Source organism: Hordeum vulgare, chromosome 6H (genome assembly GCF_904849725.1).
Source record: "Hordeum vulgare subsp. vulgare chromosome 6H, MorexV3_pseudomolecules_assembly, whole genome shotgun sequence".
Taxonomy (NCBI): Eukaryota; Viridiplantae; Streptophyta; class Magnoliopsida; order Poales; family Poaceae; genus Hordeum; species Hordeum vulgare.
In genome coordinates this window covers 518,509,119-518,531,080 of record NC_058523.1, presented here as the reverse complement: position 1 = coordinate 518,531,080, position 21,962 = coordinate 518,509,119, and the positions used below count along the sequence as shown (strand labels likewise).

General features: G+C 47.6%; 3 protein-coding genes across 3 annotated transcripts; 2 read left to right on the top strand and 1 right to left on the bottom strand.

Moving 5' to 3' along the window:
• Positions 1-1,566: 1,566 nt before the first annotated feature.
• Positions 1,567-3,353, top strand: LOC123405727 (glycosyltransferase family 92 protein RCOM_0530710-like). Its single transcript, XM_045099307.1, has one exon. The coding sequence runs from the start codon at positions 1,567-1,569 to the stop codon at positions 3,259-3,261; it is 1,695 nt and encodes a 564-aa protein (XP_044955242.1). The 3' UTR covers positions 3,262-3,353.
• On the bottom strand, positions 3,228-6,376 carry LOC123403993 (DNA-3-methyladenine glycosylase). Its single transcript, XM_045097894.1, has 6 exons — positions 5,940-6,376; positions 5,629-5,700; positions 5,401-5,524; positions 3,876-3,946; positions 3,727-3,784; positions 3,228-3,644 (listed from the first exon to the last, which is right to left on the bottom strand). Exons 1-6 carry the CDS (start codon positions 6,237-6,239, stop codon positions 3,481-3,483), a joined length of 789 nt encoding a protein of 262 aa, XP_044953829.1. The 5' UTR covers positions 6,240-6,376; the 3' UTR covers positions 3,228-3,480.
• A 2,326-nt stretch (positions 6,377-8,702) lies between these two features.
• On the top strand, positions 8,703-10,879 carry LOC123403992 (metal tolerance protein 3-like). Its single transcript, XM_045097893.1, has 7 exons — positions 8,703-9,058; positions 9,158-9,351; positions 9,453-9,651; positions 9,760-9,938; positions 10,032-10,182; positions 10,296-10,429; positions 10,528-10,879. Exons 1-7 carry the CDS (start codon positions 8,863-8,865, stop codon positions 10,705-10,707), a joined length of 1,233 nt encoding a protein of 410 aa, XP_044953828.1. The 5' UTR covers positions 8,703-8,862; the 3' UTR covers positions 10,708-10,879.
• The last annotated feature ends 11,083 nt before the right edge of the window (positions 10,880-21,962 follow it).

Sequence of the window (21,962 nt, the reverse complement as noted above, 5' to 3'; positions counted from 1 at the left end):
GAGCACTGTTATTATTAAAACCGAAACACCTGTTACTTCCACCAGCACGACTATCAATAGCTCGACCAGACTCCCGACCACCTCTATTAAGATCACTGTTGTGTCGAGGTATATACGCCTTCAGCCAACTGCCGAATTGTGGCGTTTCATCCCTTGCCAAAGTGATTTTGCAGTCCTTATCAACATGGTCCAAGAATCCACATCTATAGCAAAAGTCCGGCAGATATTCATATTCAAACCGACACCAGTGCCCTTTCACTCCCTCTCCCATATCCAAAGTAAGACCACGCATTAGAGGCTTTGAGATGTCAATCCGAACCTGCACCCTGAAGTATTTTCCCGGTGCCATGCCATCCTCCCCCACTTCCGCATCCAAGAATTCACCAATCTCCGATCCTATATCTTCACCTGTTTTCAGATTCATCTTCCCCAAAGGTAACGAGAAGATTCGAACCCAGATCGGAACAGTGCGGAACATGTACTGGCTTAGAGTTTTCCTTGGGTCAAAATCCTCCACAACCAGCAAAGCTTTCCCAAACATCCAAGGCCCTCATAGAGGGCCTTCCTCTTACCAGATTCTTGACGAAAAGTGAACAAAAAAATATTTTCACCCAAGTCATTACATTCCAAACCCTTCAACGGACACCAGAAACGACCCAACACTGTTTCCATGGCATCTTTGTGAGCTGGTTTATCAGACAACAACTTGACCATAGCCATGGGATCCACTACTCCGATCTTCCTCCCGTCGGTCCAACCAATCTTAATTCCCTTGCTTTCCCCCTCAGACAATTTGAGGCCCTTCAACAAACCTTGAACCCTTTCCATGGAGCACCGCCGACACAAAAGAACCAAGATCTAGGGTTGTATGTGTTTTACGATCGCGCCCTAGAAACACGAAAGGCTGAGGAGTGTGGATTCGGAATGAGACACTCGATGTGGCGAGACAGGGAAATGGCGAAGACTTGTTGTTTTGGTCAAAGATGCGAGGTCGTCGTGCAGTCACCGGAGACGAGAGACCAAGAAAGGCCACCGCCACCAAATCGCCCTCAAATCGCCAAAGGGACACGAACCGTCACTCCTGGGACGGACAAACCGCGAGTTGGGGAGATTTTGGGGGAGAAGATGGTTGCTGGTACGCCTTGTGTCCTAATTTCACTTCGATCTTATTACGCTGACTGTCCGGTTTGATTCCACAACACAACGTGCCTTACACTCGCTGCACTCAGTGCCAATGTAATGCATGCCAATAATCGGTCGCACGATGCTGACTTGCAAAGTAAGCACTAGCACAGGAGTCGTAGACTCGTAATAGTAGTCATCGTCCCGCCGTCGTCTTCGTCGTCTTCAACTCGTCATCATCCAGTTCTGGCTGACTAATGGCTTAAACAAAATGGGCATCGCTTTCGTTTAATCCCGCAGTGGCGAGTCCGTGCAAGCCACTAACCGATCGCACCTGCCGGTCGATCGGCGCAGCTACAAGCAGGAGACGGACCTGGTCAGTTCCTCCGTGTAATTCCCATCGGTCGCCGCCGCAACCGTGCGTCATCCGCTTCGGCAGGCACCATGCAGTCGCGCCCGCGGCACGCCGCCGGTGCGGCCCTCTCCGTCACGACGCTCCTCCTCTTCATCTGCATCCAAGCCGGCCTCGTTGCATTCCCGTTGCGCAACACGCGCTCCCGCGCCCTGCTCGTGCCGCCGCGCTGGCCGCCACTTGGCCTCCGCGCCGTCCGAGCTGGGACAGCCACGCCGGCGGGCGCGGGGACGGAGGCCGTGCTGCTTCCGGGCTGGGAGGCCATCGTCCTACTCCGACGACCCGACGGTACCAGTGCACCCGGCGACGAGAACGTACAATCAAACGCCACCTGCGTGTTCCGCGGCGGGGCGTCGTCCCCGGCGCGCGCGCTCGGGCCGCTGCCGGCGTCCGGCCGCGACGCCTACACCTGCATCATGCCCGAGCCAGCGCGAACTCACCGACACGACGCACCGCTCGTGCTCTTCTCCGCCTCCACGGTCATCAACGCCGGCGACGGCGCCTCAGGCCGCTCGCCGGAGATGCTGAAGTGGAGCAACCGCGTCGTGTACGAATCCGTCGTGATCGACGGCGGCGACGTCCTCGTCTTCGCCAAGGGCGTCAACCGACGGAAAAAAGTCAACCGCCCGGCTGCAGACATCCGGTGCGTGTACTACCGTGGCGACGCCGGCAACGTCGTGGCCTCCCTGCCGGCCACCACCTCGGCGCAGCAAGTCTTCCGGTGCCCGCCTCCACTGGCGACGACTCCGGTAGACCGAGAGCTGCGCGTCACCCTCGCCGTAGTCGGCGAGGAGCCCATCCCCTCACTGGCCACCTACGATCCGCCACGACGTCCCCAATCGTCGCCGGCGACGGGACCAACGCCGTCAGGGAAGAGGCTGATTTGCGCCTGCACCATGGTCCGGGACGTGGCCAAGTTCATGCGGGAGTGGGTCGTGTATCACGCGGCCGTGGGCGTGGACCGGTTCTACGTCTACGACAACGGGAGCGAGGATGACCTGGCGGACCAGGTGCTCCACCTCACCTCGGACGGGTTCGAAGTCTTCACGATGACCTGGCCATGGCCCAAAACCCTAGAGGCCGCGCTATCCCATGCCGCGGCGGTGCATCGAGATTCGTGCGAGTGGATGGTGTTCATCGATGTCGACGAGTTCATCTTCTCTCCGCACTGGGCCCATTCAGAGAACCCTACGAAATCTATGCTCCATTTGGTCACAACCGTCGCAAAAGATGTAGGCCAGGTGTCCATGTGGTGCGCGGATTTTGGCCCCTCGGACCAAACCACGCACCCGAAGGAGGGGGTCGTCCAAGGCTACACATGCCGGAGGCAGACCATGGAGCGGCACAAGTCATTGGTCCTGCTCGACGCGGTGGACCAATCGATGACTAACTCGGTCCACTACTTCAAGCTTCAACCAGGGTTTCGAGGCGAATGGAGCACACGAGTTCGCGTAAACCATTATAAGTACCAAGCTTGGGATGAGTTCAAGGTGAAATTCCGCCGCCGAGCTTCGACATACACTGTCGATTGGACCGAGAAGGTGAAGCTTCGTTCCAACGATCGGACCCCAGGTTTGGGGTTTGAGGCGGTTGAGCCGGCTGATTGGCCGCACAGGTTCTGCGAGGTGAATGACACTCTGCTCCATGATGTGACTCGGAGATGGTTCGGCCTTGGATTTGGAAACAAGTTGGGTAGGCGAAGAATAATCGGTACATATAATGTATGAAAACAGGATCAAGAGATATTGGTCTATCTCTCTGGTGTGTACAAAGGCTTCTTATGTACAAATTGTTCATTTCAGTTGGTCCAGATGGCCCAGATCATGGAATACATGGCAAGTTTTTGAGCGGGAAATAAATACGATGCATTTGGCAACGCAGAAGTGCCGCCCGTCGGATTGGGTGAGTTGTTAAGGCTGAGTCACTCTTCCACCATATCCGGGCCTTCACCGTGGTCTGAGAGTGTTCTTCGGGGCACTGATCCACGGGGTGCCCGCAACTGCGAACCTCCATGGCGCCATGACATGCTCCGGCGATGCATATTCGATGCCGACCCGGGGGCCAACCAAAATGTTCTCAGGTTCTGGTGCATCCAGAACTTCCAACCCACCTGAGACAGACAAATTGATGGATAAATATGTGTCGATGACATCTAGTAGCTTCAGGCAATATAGGAGATTGATCAATCATACCGGGTGTATATAAGGGGTGGTTCGACCAGTCAGTGGAAAGCCCCAGAGCTTGGCCGACCTGAATAACAAGGCAAGAACAGTTATGATACAGTGTTATAGGAAAAACCATAATTCAAAAAGCAAAAGCTTTGCTGTCAAGAGGTGTAGACCTTTCCTGGTCCTGTAAGTAGGATCGGTTTCTCGGTTTGTTGGCCACGACGCTGCTGAATAATTTCCAGTCCTATAGTAATTTCAAGATGAAGCAGTGGCATTCAGCTCAAACTAAATGTTACAAAGGAGTGCTGACAGGGGGATAAATTGGCCTTTTTGCACAGCCAAAAGCATGCGTTCTCAGTTTGATGCAAAAGAACATCATTTTATCATGCAAATAGGTAATCCGGTTTGTAGAACTGACATTTGGTATATGATGTTCTACTCCAGCTGTCTAATGTAAAAACTCATTTTGCTTCTTTTCTCAAGTTAGGGGCAACAGAGGATGAAGTTACTATGGAATTAGGAAACATAGGAGGAAAGCTAGCTATATCTTCTATGTTCCTCTTGCTCACATAATTATGCCTCGTAAACTCCCATCTTTTGGCAGTGGGGCGACAAAGATAAATCTAAACAAATTCTATATAATACCAATTATTATTTTCGAAAATGCATATCACACATGCTTCGAGAAACACACTCTCTAACTCTTTCTCAAATAAGAAGTGTAATTCAGCAATGCTTTGGGTGAAAAAATTCAGGAACGAAGAACCAACTCCAGCAGAGGCGGAGCTTCCGGTAGGGCGAGGTTGGGCGCTCGCCCTACCTTGATTTCGTGGTAAAAGTTGTATACATATACGCATACAAAGCCTGGGACTCTTGCTAGTACGTATGTAGTGTTTGTGGGAGAAAAAGAAAATAAGAATAAGGAACGCCTGGTCGCATGTGCAGGGTTGGGCCGCTTAATTTGGTCTTCGACGGCTGGACGCTTGGTACTCGTGATCATTCGCTTTCGCTAAAAAGGAAAAAAGAACTGATGAACTGAATCGACCTAGGTCATGGCATGGAGCGCAATCAATCATTCAACCACGCATGAACGCACCAGCAAACCACGCGAGCGACGAATCCTAGCGGCTAGACGGCTAGTGCAAGAGCGGGGCGGCGCCAACTCACACGCCTCACATAACATGGGTCCAGCCGTCCAGGACTTCAGCCATGGGTGAAGGTAGGGCGCAGCAGTGCAGCGGCGTGGCTGATGGCTGGTGGCATGCCACCACGGTTGCTGGTCATGGACAAGAAATGGAAGATGTTTTCAATGGAAAAAGGGAAACATATAATTTTCTGAATTTTCTGCATGTTAATGTTCTGAATATGTCCAGCTCAACCAACTCGTCACAATTTTCTCCTAATCTTTAGTCTGGCTATATTGTACTGTATCAAACTTCTATTTTGGTTAGATTCCGCCCCACCTCAAATTATTTTCGTCCTCCGCCACTGAACTCCAGCAACATTCAATTAAAACAACAAACTGCGGTTACAGTATTAAATCCTGTCCAGAAAAATAAGTACCTCACAGAATTTTCAGTCAGATTCAAACCAAATCAACCCAATTCCTTAGCTATTTCGCTTGTTGTTAGTACATCTGTGCATGTATAAAAGTAATTGCGGGTAGATATGTGTGTGCAGTTAGTGAGGAATGCATACCGCTAACTGGAGCACACGCTCGGATCAGAACAGCAGCTCCAACGCCCTCTTTGTCGGCAACAACATTGAGCATCATGTGGAGCCCATAGCATAGATACACATAGGCATGCCCGCCTGGTCCAAACTACACTCCATCAATGAGGGGAAATCTCAGCTAGTATCAGAGTTCAAAACACTCCACAATTACCATTTGACAAGCTCAACAATGCAAGAAAGCACCGGTCTTACCACAGGAGCAGTTCTCGCCGTGATGCCGAACCGGCCATGGCACGCGGAATCGTTTGGTCTGTAAGCCTCCACCTGAACCCAAGCTGAACAATAAATCAAAAACCAACTTCATGCCACTTTGCTATGTTTGAGAAGAAATAAGGCATGCCCATGCCACCACTCTAGAATGACACCACAAGATGCTAGCACATTTCAATCAAAATGTGCTCCAGTTATTGCAACATTGTTAACTTTGATCAAGCAAGATGCGGCATTTGTCAAGTACAAGCACCTCTCCTCGAAAAGAAAAGAAAAGAAAAAGGCACAGGCACCTCGGTGATGCGGAGGACGACTTGGTCGCGGCGCAGGAGCTTGCCGAGGAGGCGGGGGGCGAGGTCGAGCGCATCCACCTCGAAGAACTCGCGAGGGAGCGCGGCACCTACAAGCGAGTGTGGGGACACCGCCGGCGGTGAGAGGAGCGACGGTGTGGCCGTGGCCGCCACCAACGCCCGCGCAGCCTCGGCCTCTCCGGCGGCGAAGTCAGCGGCGAGGAGGCGGCTGCGGGGCCGCTGTTTCTTTCTGGGGGAGGATCGCTTGAAGCTCGGCGGCGTGGCTGCGCCGGGGGTGGTCATCGGCGATGGCCCTCCAGCTACCGGCGGCGAGCGGTGGCGTGGGGGTTTGAGTTGGGGAACGGGAGGTTGGGGCTAGACGGCTGGGATGGAACGGAGGGTTCTCATCGACGTCAACTGTGAAGCGGCACAGCTCAGGCCTCCCCCGTTTGAGACGGTCAAGACTTTGAAAAGAAAATATTGGAGTCTATAGTTTTTTTTTTTCGTTTTGGCGCCGGTTGTTCGTTTTCATTCCAAAGCAATTGTCAACTCAACTCACAAAAGGACAATCAATGTCAAAGTTTTTTTTTAGAATCAATCAATGTCAAAGGTTTATGTTGTAGATTAGTCCTTCTTTCTCTCATCACTCTTACCTAATTGTTGTTGGCTTTATCTATTGGTATGTTTATTTATTTTGCATATTAAGGCTACATGACTAATTCTAGTGATGACATCTTAAGATGCTGGAATTGTACCTTCTAAAAAGAAGGATTGGATAGATGGTTCTCTTGTACTTGTTTTTTAGGTAAGTTGGATAACGACATCGAATTTGGATAACGGACGTCGGAGTATGAGCAAGGGAAAATAAAGCATAGCGATCTTAGTTTTTTCGTCAACAGTTTGGAAGCAGTGCCTCCCGACCTATGGTTGTGTCGATAACCTCCGAGGTTGATGTTGATGGTGGCAGTTTGATATGAGAGACGTTACTTTCATCTACTACTCCTCACCGCTGCCCTCTTTTCCATCATCACTCCTCCTTTGTTCCGTCAGGCTCTATCTTTGTTGTAAAATCACGTCAATTCCCCCTCCTCGTTAGTTACTTTTTTTCTTGGTGTGGTTACTGTCGTTATCGTTTTCTAGTCCAATTGCCAAATGTGAGGGGCAAAAGGGGAAGCTTGTTGTCGACCATGAAAATCCAACACTTGAAAGTTATGTCATTGCTTTAGCCTCAATAGGGGTACGTTTTGGTATCCTTGTCCTTCATATTAAGAACAAGGGTATAAATGTGATAGCCTGGCTTATTAGGGATGATAGACTACTCATATCAATAAGGAATTCCTTCTTTCCCGGGAGCCCATTCAAACAGAACTCCCAAGTTAAGCGTGCTCGGCTTGGAGTAGTTCTAGGATGGGTGACCGACCGGGAAGTTCATCCCGAGTGCGCATGAGTGAGGACAAAGTGCGCAGAAAAGACTAGTATTGATATGTGGGGCCAGTCTAGATCCCGTGTTGACAAAGGAGAAAACATTCTCACGGCCCAAAAAGCGGACCATCCAACTATCCCAACACCCAATACTTAATAAAGTTAAGCTGAAACAATGTTGATGGACGTCGATGAGAGCAACCATTATGTCAGACGCACCCCCGAGGTGTGCCCCATAATTCTTGTGACACTATATTTGCCACTTAACACGCATATATGAGATGCAACAAATCATCCTCAATCTAAGTACTATACACGGATGGGTAGACGGGATGCAAGACACCATCATGTCTTATGAATAACCTTCACAAGAAGAAGATTCAAGGCTCTCGGTTTTCCTTCTACAAGTCCTTTTTATATATTCCATATAAAAAGCTATTTCATATACTTTATATTAGTATTGATTAGTTTGTTTTTACAATAAAAACTAAATGTTAATTCATGAAAAGACACAGAATCTCATGTTAGGCTACGTTAAAATTTGTATGAATGTTAACTCACAAATCGACGAAAAAAGTCTTGTGGTTAATGGGGACTAGAATGAAGGTTGGACTATGAAGGCCACTATTTTTTTTTCCTAGTAGTTTGCATTCACTTCTACTCCGTATTTGAATGAGTAGACTTTATGAAACTTCATTTGCGTCTTAACTCGATGGCTATCGTCGAGTGAAGTTTGTTTTAAACATTTAACTCACACGGCTCGTAGGTAGGAATCGACCCCTAAGGCTGGCCATAGTGGGGTAACATAACTAGTAGCATAGTCTTGAGACTAGCAAATATGGTGATGTGGCAAATAATTAAAGAAGAGAGAGGATTAGAGTAACATAGGTAGATACCGTAACATGTTAAATGCTATACTACTATGTGTCATGCATGTCAATAAATAAGATCACATATGATACTAGTTTATGATACTATGCACTATGAAGGTAGTATCATACAATAGTAACATATGCATGATACTACTATATGTTACTCTCCACTATGAGCAGCCTAACATCGCAATCCCTCGAATCAATATGTTGTACTCACGGATCCCGGTCATTCTTGGGCCTCGGATATTCTTCAACGAGCCGTACAAATTAAAGGTTTAAAACCAACTTCACTTGGTATCATCTCTCTAGAGGAATTCATGATGGATGGTCGAATCATTGTATGTGGCTACCTGCTTTTGACGGAAGCAGGACAGCGACATTGGATTTGGAGTATGAAGAAGGGTAGAGGAAACACCGCCATCAAATCAATACGTGCGACCACCAAGGTGGAAGACGAAATCTGAGCCGTCCATCAGGGAGATCCCCGCTCTTTTGCTTTTCCCGTAGATATAAATGCGAACTTGGAAATATCCGGTGTGCCTGCTGAACACTGAACAGGGCGAAGACAGCCAAAACCTGACCTGCCGGCCGACCGTACCCGACCTCGGAGCCAAGGCGTACGGACGGCCATGGAGGGCGACGACGGGAGCGCCCCGCTTCTGGCCAACGGCGCCGGCGCCGGCCGGCCGTCGCTCCGGCGGCGCGACTCGGCGCGGTCGCTGCGCAGCAGCTTCCTGCGCCGGCTGCCGCACAAGATGCGCACCGAGCTGGACCCCGAGCGCGGCGCCGACGTCGACGTTTCCCGCGTCAAAGACCTCTCCCAAGGTAACCACCGCCGCCAACCCGTCCTCATCCCCCAGCTCACCGCTTAATCCATGGAGGAGCGCCGCGACAAGTTCTTTCCCCCGTCTTTGCCGCGCGTAGGTGAGAGGGAGTACTACAGGAAGCAGCTCGCCGCGCTGCAGACCTTCGAGGAGGTGGAGGCCCTGTGCATGCCCGGCGAGTTCGGCTCGGACGACGACCCTGGCGCCTCCGACGCCGACGACGAGGAGCAGAAGCAGAGCGAGTTCGCCATGAAGATATCCAACTACGCCAACATCGTCCTCCTGGCCTTCAAGGTGATTGAATTATTGGTTGATGGGCTCATTCAATTGCGCCACGGAGCAAGCGAAATCGATTGCTCTGACTGACCTCTGATTCAAATTCATTTGGGCTGCAGGTGTACGCTACGATCAGGACGGGGTCCATGGCGATCGCGGCGTCCACGCTCGACTCGCTGCTGGATTTGATGGCCGGCGGCATCCTCTGGTTCACGCACCTCTCCATGAAGAAGGTGAACATCTACAAGTACCCCATCGGCAAGCTGCGCGTCCAGCCGGTGGGGATCATCGTCTTCGCCGCCATCATGGCCACTCTAGGTGCGAAATGAGCCCCAAATCTTTCAACAGACTTTCACTTCTTGGTTGCTTCTTGACGATTGCAAATTGAAGTGAATTCCGTTCCTCTTCTGTGCCAATTCGTGCCAGGCTTCCAGGTCCTGGTGCAAGCGATCGAGCAGCTGGTGGAGAACGAGCCGGGCGACAAGCTGACCTCGGAGCAGCTCATATGGCTCTACTCCATCATGCTCTCGGCCACGGCCGTCAAGCTCGCCCTCTGGTTCTACTGCAGGAGCTCCGGGAACAGCATCGTCCGGGCATACGCCAAGGTGAAATGACTACAGCAATCGCCATGTTTTTGAGCTGATGCAGAATAGATTCTTGAGAAAAGTGATGCGGAATTCTTGCCTTGTGCCATCCAGGACCACTATTTCGATGTGATAACCAACGTGGTCGGCCTGGTGGCCGCCGTCCTGGGAGACAGGTTCCTGTGGTGGATCGACCCCGCCGGGGCCGTGCTCCTCGCCGTGTACACCATAGCCAACTGGTCCGGGACCGTGCTCGAACAAGCAGGTCTGCTGCTCTGCTCCCCCGGATCTTCTGAATTTTTCGTCAGTGCTGCTCTGGTTCTTCTGCTCAGGAGAAATAAATTAAACTGAAGCTCTGAACTCTTCTTCTCCGTGCAGTCTCGCTGGTGGGGCGGAGCGCTCCGCCGGAGATGCTGCAGATGCTGACTTACCTCGCCATGAAGCACGACGCGCGCGTACAGCGGGTCGACACGGTCCGGGCTTACAGCTTCGGCGCCCTCTACTTCGTGGAGGTCAGTCCATGGCCACACAGACAGAGCATGCGTCTGAAAATTTTCACTTCAGAGCGGTCTTATATATGGGGTGCATTCTTCTCCGGGTCCGGCGTCAGGTTGACATCGAGCTCTCGGAGGACATGCGGCTGCGGGAGGCGCACGCCATCGGGGAGTCGCTGCAGGAGAGGATCGAGAAGCTGCCGGAGGTGGAGCGGGCGTTTGTCCATGTGGACTTCGAGAGCACCCATAAGCCGGAGCACACGGTCCGGAGCAGGCTGCCGGCGACCGAGCCCTGATGATCGATGGCGCCTCCGGCTCCAGCATTTGCCGGATCTTTTGTACAGCGAAAATACACTCATGGAGTTATACAGTGTTGTTGTTGTTTTTCAGTGGAATAATACAGCCACGGAGCCATATGGAAGATGGATATCTCAGTGGAATAATACAGGATCCGCTATTTTTAGAGGAGCCGACACTTGTTCTTTTCTTTATGTTACTTTTCACTGGAAAGTCAATTTGGCTCCGGAAAGCATATGCAAGAGGGGCCAAAAAATATTGAAATAAAAAATTCAAGAAAAAATTATTAGTCACCAGCAAGTTTTGAGGCAAAAAGTTTAAAATTTTGGCTTGTACAAAAAAAAAAATCAAATTGAACACCAAAATTTACCATAAAATGTCATCCCATTTTCTTTTTTCTAACGAAACACCGTCGCTTCTTTTCGCATGAAAATTGGCATGTATGTTTGCGATACTAATATAATCATCTACAAAAGAATTCAGAATTTTTTAAAACATTTATATATTTTTTCACGTTATTGTTCATGGAGGAGCATATGCTCCCAGAGCCAGAGCGACGGTGTTTTGTTGGCAAAAAGAAATTAAAAAAATTGAGGTAACTTTTGATGTTCAATTTATTTTTGTTTTTTGCACAAGCCAAAATATTTAACCTTTTTGCCTTAAAATTTGTCGGTAGCATTTGGATGTGACTAAGTACACAAATAAATTTTGTCTTGATTTCTTTTTTTATTTTGAATATTTTTACCTCAGGATCCGCCATTTTTAGAGGAGCCGACACTTGTTCTTTTCTTTATGTTACTTTTTACTGGAAAGTCAATTTGGCTCCGGGAAGCATATGCAAGAGGGGACAAAAAAAATCAAGACAAAATTTATTAGTCACCTGTAAGTTTTGAGACAAAAAGTTTAATAAATCAAATTGAACATCAAAAGTTATCCTAAAATGTCATCCCATTTCCTTTTTTTGCTAACGAAACACCGTCGCTCCTTTTCACATGAAAATTGGCATGCATGTTTGCGACATTAATACAATCATCTAAAAAAATAATAATTTAAAAAAAAAACATTTAATATTTTTTTCACGTTATTGTTCACCCGGGAGCATATGCTCCCGGAGCCAAAGCGCCAGAGCGACGGTGTTTTGTCGGAAAAAAAAACAAATTTAGGTGACGTTTTGGGGTAATTTTTGATGTTCAATTTATTTATTTATTTTGCACAAGCCAAAATATTTAACCTTTTTACCTTAAAATTTGCCGGTGGCATTTGAATGTGACTAAGTACATAAATAAAATTTGTCTTGGTTTCTTTTTTTATTTTGAATTTTTTTTGGCCTCGGGAGCCAAATTAACTTTTCACCCCTTTTGAATGATTATGTTTTCTTATCATGCAACACGAAATTTTGAGTGTTTGATTATTTTTTATGTCGCAAGGGTGATCGGAGCATCCTACTACTGCATAAAACGGTGCATGTATACATGCACCGTCTGAACCAGAAAGAAATTGTGATCTATATGCGGATCAGGACTTTGTGGTGTTTATGGCTTTGATAAAGAGAGGTATTGACAATCTCTCGGTGATTTTGAGATGCTTTCGAGAGGTCCTGGACCTTTGCAACAAATTCCACAAAAATTTGGTTGTGCCCATTCGTCATAACCACCTAAATTTGGAACATATTTTCTTAACTTTGAGAGTGGCTAGAGCTTCTTTCCCAATGAGACATTTAGAGGAGCCGCCATTTTTTAGAGGAGCCGACTCTTGTTCTTTTCTTGGTGTTACTTTTTACCCTCTTGATTTTGTTTTCTTACTATGCAACATTAAATTTTGAGCGTTCGATCTTTTTGGATGTCGCAAGGGTGATCAGAGCACCCTACTACTGCATGAAATGGTGCATGTATCATACACCAACTAAATCTGGAAGTATTGTAATCTATATGCGGATGGCACAACGGTGTTTATGGCTTCGATAAAGAGAGGTATTCACAACCTCTCAATGATTTTCAGAGGCTTTGGAGAGGTTACGGACCTTTGCACCAACTTTCACAAGAGCTCGCATAAAAAAATGCAAGAGCTCCGTGGTGCCCATCCGTTACAACCACCTAAACTTGGAGCATATTATTCTAAGTTTGACGAAGGCTAGAGCTTCTTTCCTAATGAGATAGTTAGGCCTCACACTCTCGGTTTGGCAACTCAAAAGAGTGGACCTCCAGTTCTTTGAAGACAAGATGACCGGGAAGTTGGTCACTTGGGAGGATCAAAACATCACTACCACAGAGCATGTGCACTTGTCAAGCTCGTCATCACCTCTCGCGCGGTGCACCTCATCACAACTTTTATTATTCCATTGAGCGGCTCGAAGACCCATACCTGCTATGCCGTCGTACCCCTCCAGCGCGGCTTCTGTTGGGGAACGTCGCATGGGAAACAAAAAAATTACGAAGACCTATCATGGTGATGTCCATCTACGAGAGGGGATGAGTGATCTACGTACCCTTGTAGACCGTACAGCAGAAGCGTTAGTGAACGCGGTTGATGTAGTGGAACGTCCTCACGTCCCTCGATCCGCCCCGCGAACAATCCCGCGATCAGTCCCACGATCTAGTACCGAACGGACGGCACCTCCGCGTTCAGCACACGTACAGCTCGACGATGATCTCGGCCTTCTTGATCCAGCAAGAGAGACGGAGAGGTAGAAGAGTTCTCCGACAGCGTGACGGCGCTCCGGAGGTTGGTGATGACCTTGTCTCAGCAGGGCTCCGCCCGAGCTCCGCAGAAACGCGATCTAGAGGAAAAACCGTGGAGGTATGTGGTCGGGCTGCCGTGGAAAAGTCGTCTCAAATCAGCCCTAAAACCTCCGTATATATAGGTGGGAGAGGGGGGGGCTTGCCTTGGGGCTCAAGGAGCCCCAAGGGGGTCGGCCAAGCCAAGGGGGAAGGTCTCCCCCCCCCCAAACCGAGTTGGACTTGGTTTGGTGGGTGGGAGTCCTTCCTTCCCTTTCCACCTCCTCCTTTTTTTTCTTTCTCTTTGATTTTTCTTCCAATGCGCATAGGGCCCTTTTGGGCAGTCCCACCAGCCCACTAAGGGCTGGTGCGCCACCCTCAAGGCCTATGGGCTTCCCCGGGGTGGGTTGCCCCCCCGGTGAACTCCCGGAACCCATTCGTCATTCCCGGTACATTCCCGGTAACTCCGAAAACCTTCCGGTAATCAAATGAGGTCATCCTATATATCAATCTTCGTTTCCGGACCATTCCGGAAACCCTCGTGACGTCCGTGATCTCATCCGGGACTCCGAACAACATTCGGTAACCAACCATATAACTCAAATACGCATAAAACAACGTCGAACCTTAAGTGTGTAGACCCTGCGGGTTCGAGAACTATGTAGACATGACCCGAGAGACTTCTCGGTCAATATCCAATAGCAGGACCTGGATGCCCATATTGGATCCTACATATTCTACGAAGATCTTATCGTTTGAACCTCAGTGTCAAGGATTCATATAATCCCGTATGTCATTCCCTTTGTCCATCGGTATGTTACTTGCCCGAGATTCGATCGTCAGTATCCGTGTACCTATTTCAATCTCGTTTACCGGCAAGTCTCTTTACTCGTTCCGTAATACAAGATCCCGCAACTTACACTAAGTTACATTGCTTGCAAGGCTTGTGCGTGATGTTGCATTACCGAGTGGGCCCCGAGATACCTCTCCGTCACACGGAGTGACAAATCCAAGTCTTGATCCATACTAACTCAATGAACACCTTCGGAGATACCTGTAGAGCATCTTTATAGTCACCCAGTTACGTTGCGACGTTTGATACACACAAAGTATTCCTCCGGTGTTAGTGAGTTATATGATCTCATGGTCATAGGAACAAATACTTGACACGCAGAAAACAGTAGCAACAAAATGACACGATCAACATGCTACGTCTATTAGTTTGGGTCTAGTCCATCACGTGATTCTCCTAATGACGTGATCCAGTTATCAAGCAACAACACCTTGTTCATAATCAGAAGACACTGACTATCTTTGATCAACTGGCTAGCCAACTAGAGGCTTGCTAGGGACAGTGTTTTGTCTATGTATCCACACATGTAAATGAGTCTTCATTCAATACAATTATAGCATGGATAATAAACGATTATCTTGATACAGGAATTATAATAATAACTATATTTATTATTGCCTCTAGGGCATAATTCCAACAGTCTCCCACTTGCACTAGAGTCAATAATCTAGCCCTCACATCATCATGCGAATTACATTGTAATAAATCTAACACCCATACAGTTCTGGTGTTGATCATGCTTTGGCCGTGGAAGAGGTTTAGTCAGCGGGTCTGCTACATTCAGATCCGTGTGCACTTTGCATATATTTACGTCCTCCCCTTCGACGTAGTCGCGGATGAGGTTGAAGCGTCGTTTGATGTGTCTGGACTTCTTGTGAAACCGTGGTCCCTTTGCTAAGGCAATGGCACCCGTGTTGTCACAGAACAAGGTTATTGGATTCAGTGCGCTTGGCACCACTCCAAGATTTGTCATGAACTGCTTCATCCAGACACCCTCCTTAGCTGCCTCCGAGGCAGCCATGTACTCCGCTTCACATGTAGAATCTGCTACGACGCTTTGCTTGGAACTGCACCAGCTTACCGCACCCCCATTAAGAATAAATACGTATCCGGTTTGCGACTTAGAGTCGTCCGGATCTGTGTCAAAGCTTGCATCGACGTAACCTTTTACGGCGAGCTCTTCGTCACCTCCATACATGAGAAACATCTCCTTAGTCCTTTTCAGGTACTTCAGGATATTCTTGACCGCTGTCCAGTGATCCACTCCTGGATTACTCTGGAACCTACGTGCCATACTTATGGCCAGGCTAACGTCCGATCTAGTGCACAACATTGCATACATGATAGAGCCTATGGCTGAAGCATAGGGGACGGAGCGCATATGCTCTCTATCCTCATAAGTTGCTGGGCACTGAGTCTTACTCAATCTCGTACCCTGTAAAACTGGCAAGAACCCCTTCTTGGACTGTTCCATTTTGAACCTCTTCAAAACTTTATCAAGGTATGTGCTTTGTGAAAGTCCTATCAGGCGTTTTGATCTATCCCTATAGATCTTAATGCCTAGAATGTAAGCAGCTTCTCCTAGGTCCTTCATAGAGAAACTTTTATTCAAGTAATCCTTTATGCTCTCCAAAAACTCTACGTTGTTTCCAATCAGCAATATGTCATCCACATATAATATTAGAAACGCCACAGAGGTCCCACTCACTTTCTTGTAAATACAAGATTCTCCAACCACTTGTATAAACCCAAATGCTTTGATCACCTCATCAAAGCGTTTGTTCCAACTCCGAGATGCTTGCACCAGTCCATAAATGGATCGCTGGAGCTTGCACACCTTGTTAGCATTCTTAGGATCGACAAAACCTTCGGGTTGCATCATATACAATTCTTCCTTAAGGAAATCGTTAAGGAACGCCGTTTTGACATCCATCTGCCAGATCTCATAATCGAAAAATGCAGCTATTGCTAACATGATTCTGACGGACTTAAGCATCGCTACGGGTGAGAATGTCTCATCGTAGTCAACTCCTTGAACTTGTGAAAAACCCTTTGCCACAAGTCGAGCTTTATAAACGGTCACATTGCCGTCAGTGTCCGTCTTCCTCTTAAAGATCCATTTGTTCTGAATAGCCTTGCGGCCCTCAGGCAGTACCTCCAAAGTCCACACTTTGTTCTCATACATGGATCCTATCTCGGACTTCATGGCTTCTAGCCATTTGTTGGAATCTGGGCCCACCATTACTTCTTCATAATTTGCAGGTTCATTGATGTCCAACAACATGATTGATAAGACGGGATTACCGTACCACTCTGGAGCAGCACGTGGTCTCGTCGACCTGCGTGGTTCGACAGAAACTTGAACCGGAGTTTCATGATCATCATCATTAACTTCCTCCTCAACCGGCGTCGCAACGACAAAGGTTTCCCCTTGCCCTGCGCCACCATCCAGAGGGATGAGAGGTTCGACAACCTCGTCAAGTTCTATCTTCCTCCCACTCAATTCTCTCGAGAGAAACTCCTTCTCGAGAAAAGCTTCGTTTTTAGCAACAAACACTTTGCCCTCGGATTTGAGATAGAAGGTGTACCCAACTGTCTCTTTTGGGTAACCTATGAAGACGCACTTTTCCGCTTTGGGTTCCAGCTTTTCAGGCTAAAGCTTTTTGACATAAGCATCACATCCCCAAACTTTAAGGAACGACAACTTTGGTCTTTTGCCATACCACAGTTCGTATGGTGTCGTCTCAACGGATTTTGATGGTGCCCTATTTAAAGTGAATGCAGTTGTTTCTAATGCATAACCTCAAAACGATAACGGCAAATCAGTAAGAGACATCATAGATCGCACCATCTCTAATAAAGTACGATTACGACGTTCGGACACACCATTACGCTGTGGTGTTCCAGGCGGTGTCAACTGTGAAACAATTCCACATTGTTTTAAGTGAGCACCAAACTCGAAACTCAAATATTCACCCCCACGATCAGACCATAGGAACTCGATCTTCTTGTTACGATGATTTTCAACTTCACTCTGAAATTGCTTGAACTTTTCAAATGTTTCAGACTTGTTCTTCATCAAGTAGACATAACCATATCTACTCAAATCGTCAGTGAAGGTGAGAAAATAACAATATCCGCCGCGTGCCTCCACGCTCATCGGACCACACACATTGGTATGTATGATTTCCAACAAGTCACTTGCACGCTCCATTGTTCCGGAGAACGGAGTCTTAGTCATCTTGCCCATGAGGCATGGTTCGCACATGTCAAGTGAATCAAAGTCAAGTGACTCCAAAAGTCCATCAACATGGAGTTTCTTCATGCGCTTTACACCAATATGACCTAAGCGGTAGTGCCACAAAAATATGGTGCTATCATTGTTAACTCTAACTCTTTTGGTCTCAATGTTATGTATGTGTGTATCGCTATCAAGATTCAATATGAACAATCCTCTCACATTGGGTGCATGACCATAAAAGATGTTACTCATAGAAATAGAACAACCATTATTCTCTGACTTAAAAGAGTAACCATCTCGCAATAAACAAGATCCAGATATAATGTTCATGCTCAATGCAGGCACTAAATAACAATGATTTAAGTTCATAACTAATCCTGATGGTAACTGAAGTGAAACTGCGCCGACAGCGATTGCATCAACCTTGGACCATTTCCTACGCGCATCGTGACTTCATCTTTCGCCAGCCTTCGTCTATTCCGCAGTTCCTGTTTCGAGTTGCAAATATGAGCAACAGAACCGGTATCGAATACCCAGGCACTACTACGAGAGCCGGTTAAGTACACATCAATAACATGTATATCAAATATACCTGATTTTTCTTTGGCAGCCTTCTTATCTGCCAGATACTTGGGGCAATTGCGCTTCCAGTGACCCATACCCTTGCAATAGTAACACTCTGTTTCAGGCTTAGGTCCAGTTTTGGGTTTCTTCGTCGGATTGGCAACAGGCTTGCCGCTCTTCTTTGAATTACCCTTCTTGCCTTTGCCGTTTCTCTTGAAACTAGTGGTCTTATTCACCATCAACACTTGATGCTCTTTACGGAGTTCAGACTCTGCGACTTTCAGCATCGCAAACAACTCGCCGGGAGACTTGTTCATCCCTTGCATGTTGTAGTTCAACACAAAGCCTTTATAGCTTGGCGGCAGTGATTGAAGGATTCTGTCAGTGATAGCCTCTTGCGGGAGTTCAATCCCCAGCTCAGCTAGACAGTTTGAGTACCCAGACATTTTGAGCACATGTTCACTGACAGACGAGTTCTCCTCCATCTTGCAAGCATAGAATTTATCAGAGGTCTCATACCTCTCGATCCAGGCGTTCTTCTGAAAGATAAAGTTCAACTCCTGGAACATCTCAAATGCTCCATGACGCTCAAAGCGACGTTGAAGTCCCGGTTCTAAGCCATACAAGACTGCACATTGAACTACTGAGTAGTCCTCCTTACGTGCTAACCAAGCGTTCTTAACATCCTGATCAGCCGTAGCGGGTGGTTCATCTCCTAGCGCAGCATTAAGGACATAATCCTTTTTCCCAGCTTGTAAGATTAGCTTAAGATTACGAGCCCAGTCTACAAAGTTGCTTCCATCATCTTTCAACTTAGCTTTCTCTAGGAACGTATTAAAATTCAGGATGACTGTCGCGTGAGCCATGATCTACAACACAAATATATTCAAAGTGGATTTAGACTATGTTCAATATAATTAGAGTTTAACTTAATCAAATTATTCGCTAAACTCCCACTCAAAAAGTACATCTCTCTAGTCATTTGAGTGGTTCATGATCCACTTACACTAGCTCAAGTCCGATCATCACGTGAGTTGAGTATAGTTTCAGTGGTAAGCATCCCTATGCTAATCATATCATCTATATGATTCATGATCGACCTTTCGGTCTCATGTGTTCCGAGGCCATGTCTGCACATGCTAGGCTTGTCAAGCTTAACCCGAGTGTTCCGCGTGCGCAACTGTTTTGCACCCGTTGTATGTGAATGTTGAGTCTATCACACCCGATCATCACGTGGTGTCTCGAAACGACGAACTGTAGCAACGGTGCACAGTCGGGGAGAACACAATTTCGTCTTGAAATTTTAGTGAGAGATCACCTCATAATGCTACCGTCGTTTTAAGCAAAATAAGGTGCATAAAAGGATTAACATCACATGCAATTCATAAGTGACATGATATGGCCATCATCACGTGCTTCTTGATCTCCATCACCAAAGCACCGGCACGATCTTCTTGTCACCGGCGCCACACCATGATCTCCATCAACGTGTCGCCATCGGGATTGTCGTGCTACTCATGCTATTACTACTAAAGCTACATCCTAGCAAAATAGTAAACGCATCTGCAAGCACAAACATTAGTATAAAGACAACCCTATGGCTCCTGCCGGTTGCCGTACCATCGACGTGCAAGTCGATATTATCTATTACAACATGATCATCTCATACATCCAATATATCACATCACATCGTTGGCCATATCACATCACAAGCATACCCTGCAAAAACAAGTTAGACGTCCTCTAATTTTGTTGTTGCATGTTTTACATGGTGACCATGGGTATCTAGTAGGATCGCATGTTACTTACGCAAACACCACAACGGAGATATACGAGTTGATATTTAACCTCATCCAAGGACCTCCTCGGTCAAATCCGATTCAACTAAAGTTGGAGAAACCGACACTTGCCAGTCATCTTTGAGCAACGGGGTTACTCGTAGCGATGAAACCAGTCTCTCGTAAGCGTACAAGTAATGTCGGTCCAAGCCGCTTCAATCCAACAATACCGCGGAATCAAGAAAATACTAAGGAGGGCAGCAAAACGCACATCACTGCCCACAAAAACTTGTGTGTTCTACTCGAGAAGACATCTACGCATGAACCTAGGTCATGATGCCACTGTTGGGGAACGTCGCATGGGAAACAAAAATTTTCCTACGCACACGAAGACCTATCATGGTGATGTCCATCTACGAGAGGGGATGAGTGATCTACGTACCCTTGTAGACCGTACAGCAGAAGCGTTAGTGAACGCGGTTGATGTAGTGGAACGTCCTCACGTCCCTCGATCCGCCCCGTGAACAATCCCGCGATCAGTCCCACGATCTAGTACCGAACAGACGACACCTCCGCGTTCAGCACACGTACAACTCGACGATGATCTCGGCCTTCTTGATCCAACAAAAGAGACGGAGAGGTAGAAGAGTTCTCTGGCAGCGTGACGGCGCTCCGGAGGTTGGTGATGACCTTGTCTCAGCAGGGCTCCGCCCGAGCTCCGCAGAAACACGATCTAGAGGAAAAACCGTGGAGGTATGTGGTCGGGCTGCCGTGGAAAAGTCGTCTCAAATCAGCCCTAAAACCTCCGTATATATAGGTGGGAGAGGGGGGGCCTTGCCTTGGGGCTCAAGGAGCCCCAAGGGGGTCGGTCGAGCCAAGGGGGAAGGTCTCCCCCCCCCCAAACCGAGTTGGACTTGGTTTGGTGGGTGGGAGTCCTTCCTTCCCTTCCCACCTCCTCCTTTTTTTTTCTTTCTCTTTTTTTTTCTTCCAATGTGCATAGGGCCCTTTTGGGCAGTCCCACTAGCCCACTAAGGGCCGGTGCGCCACTCTCAAGGCCTATGGGCTTCCCCGGGGTGGGTTGCCCCCCCCCCCCGATGAACTCCCGGAACCCATTCGTCATTCCCGGTACATTCCCGGTAACTCCGAAAACCTTCCGGTAATCAAATGAGGTCATCCTATATATCAATCTTCGTTTCCGGACCATTCCGGAAACCCTCGTGACATCCGTGATCTCATCTGGGACTCAGAACAACATTCGGTAACCAACCATATAACTCAAATACGCATAAAACAACATCGAACCTTAAGTGTGCGGACCCTGCGGGTTCGAGAACTATGTAGACATGACCCGAGAGACTTCTCGGTCAATATCCAATAGCAGGACCTGGATGCCCATATTGGATCCTACATATTCTATGAAGATCTTATCGTTTGAACCTCAGTGTCAAGGATTCATATAATCCCGTATGTCATTCCCTTTGTCCATCGGTATGTTACTTGCCCGAGATTCGATCGTCATTATCCGTGTACCTATTTCAATCTCATTTACCGGCAAGTCTCTTTACTCGTTCCGTAATACAAGATCCCGCAACTTACACTAAGTTACATTGCTTGCAAGTCTTGTGTGTGATGTTGCATTACCGAGTGGGCCCCGAGATACCTCTCCGTCACACGGAGTGACAAATCCCAGTCTTGATCCATACTAACTCAACGAACACCTTCGGAGATACCTGTAGAGCATCTTTATAGTCACCCAGTTACGTTGCGACGTTTGATACACACAAAGTATTCCTCCGGTGTTAGTGAGTTATATGATCTCATGGTCACAGGAACAAATACTTGACACGCAGAAAACAGTAGCAACAAAATGACACGATCAACATGCTACGTCTATTAGTTTGGGTCTAGTCCATCACGTGATTCTCCTAATGACGTGATCCAGTTATCAAGCAACAACACCTTGTTCATAATCAGAAGACACTGGCTATCTTTGATCAACTGGCTAGCCAACTAGAGGCTTGCTAGGGACAGTGTTTTGTCTATGTATCCACACATGTAAATGAGTCTTCATTCAATACAATTATAGCATGGATAATAAACGATT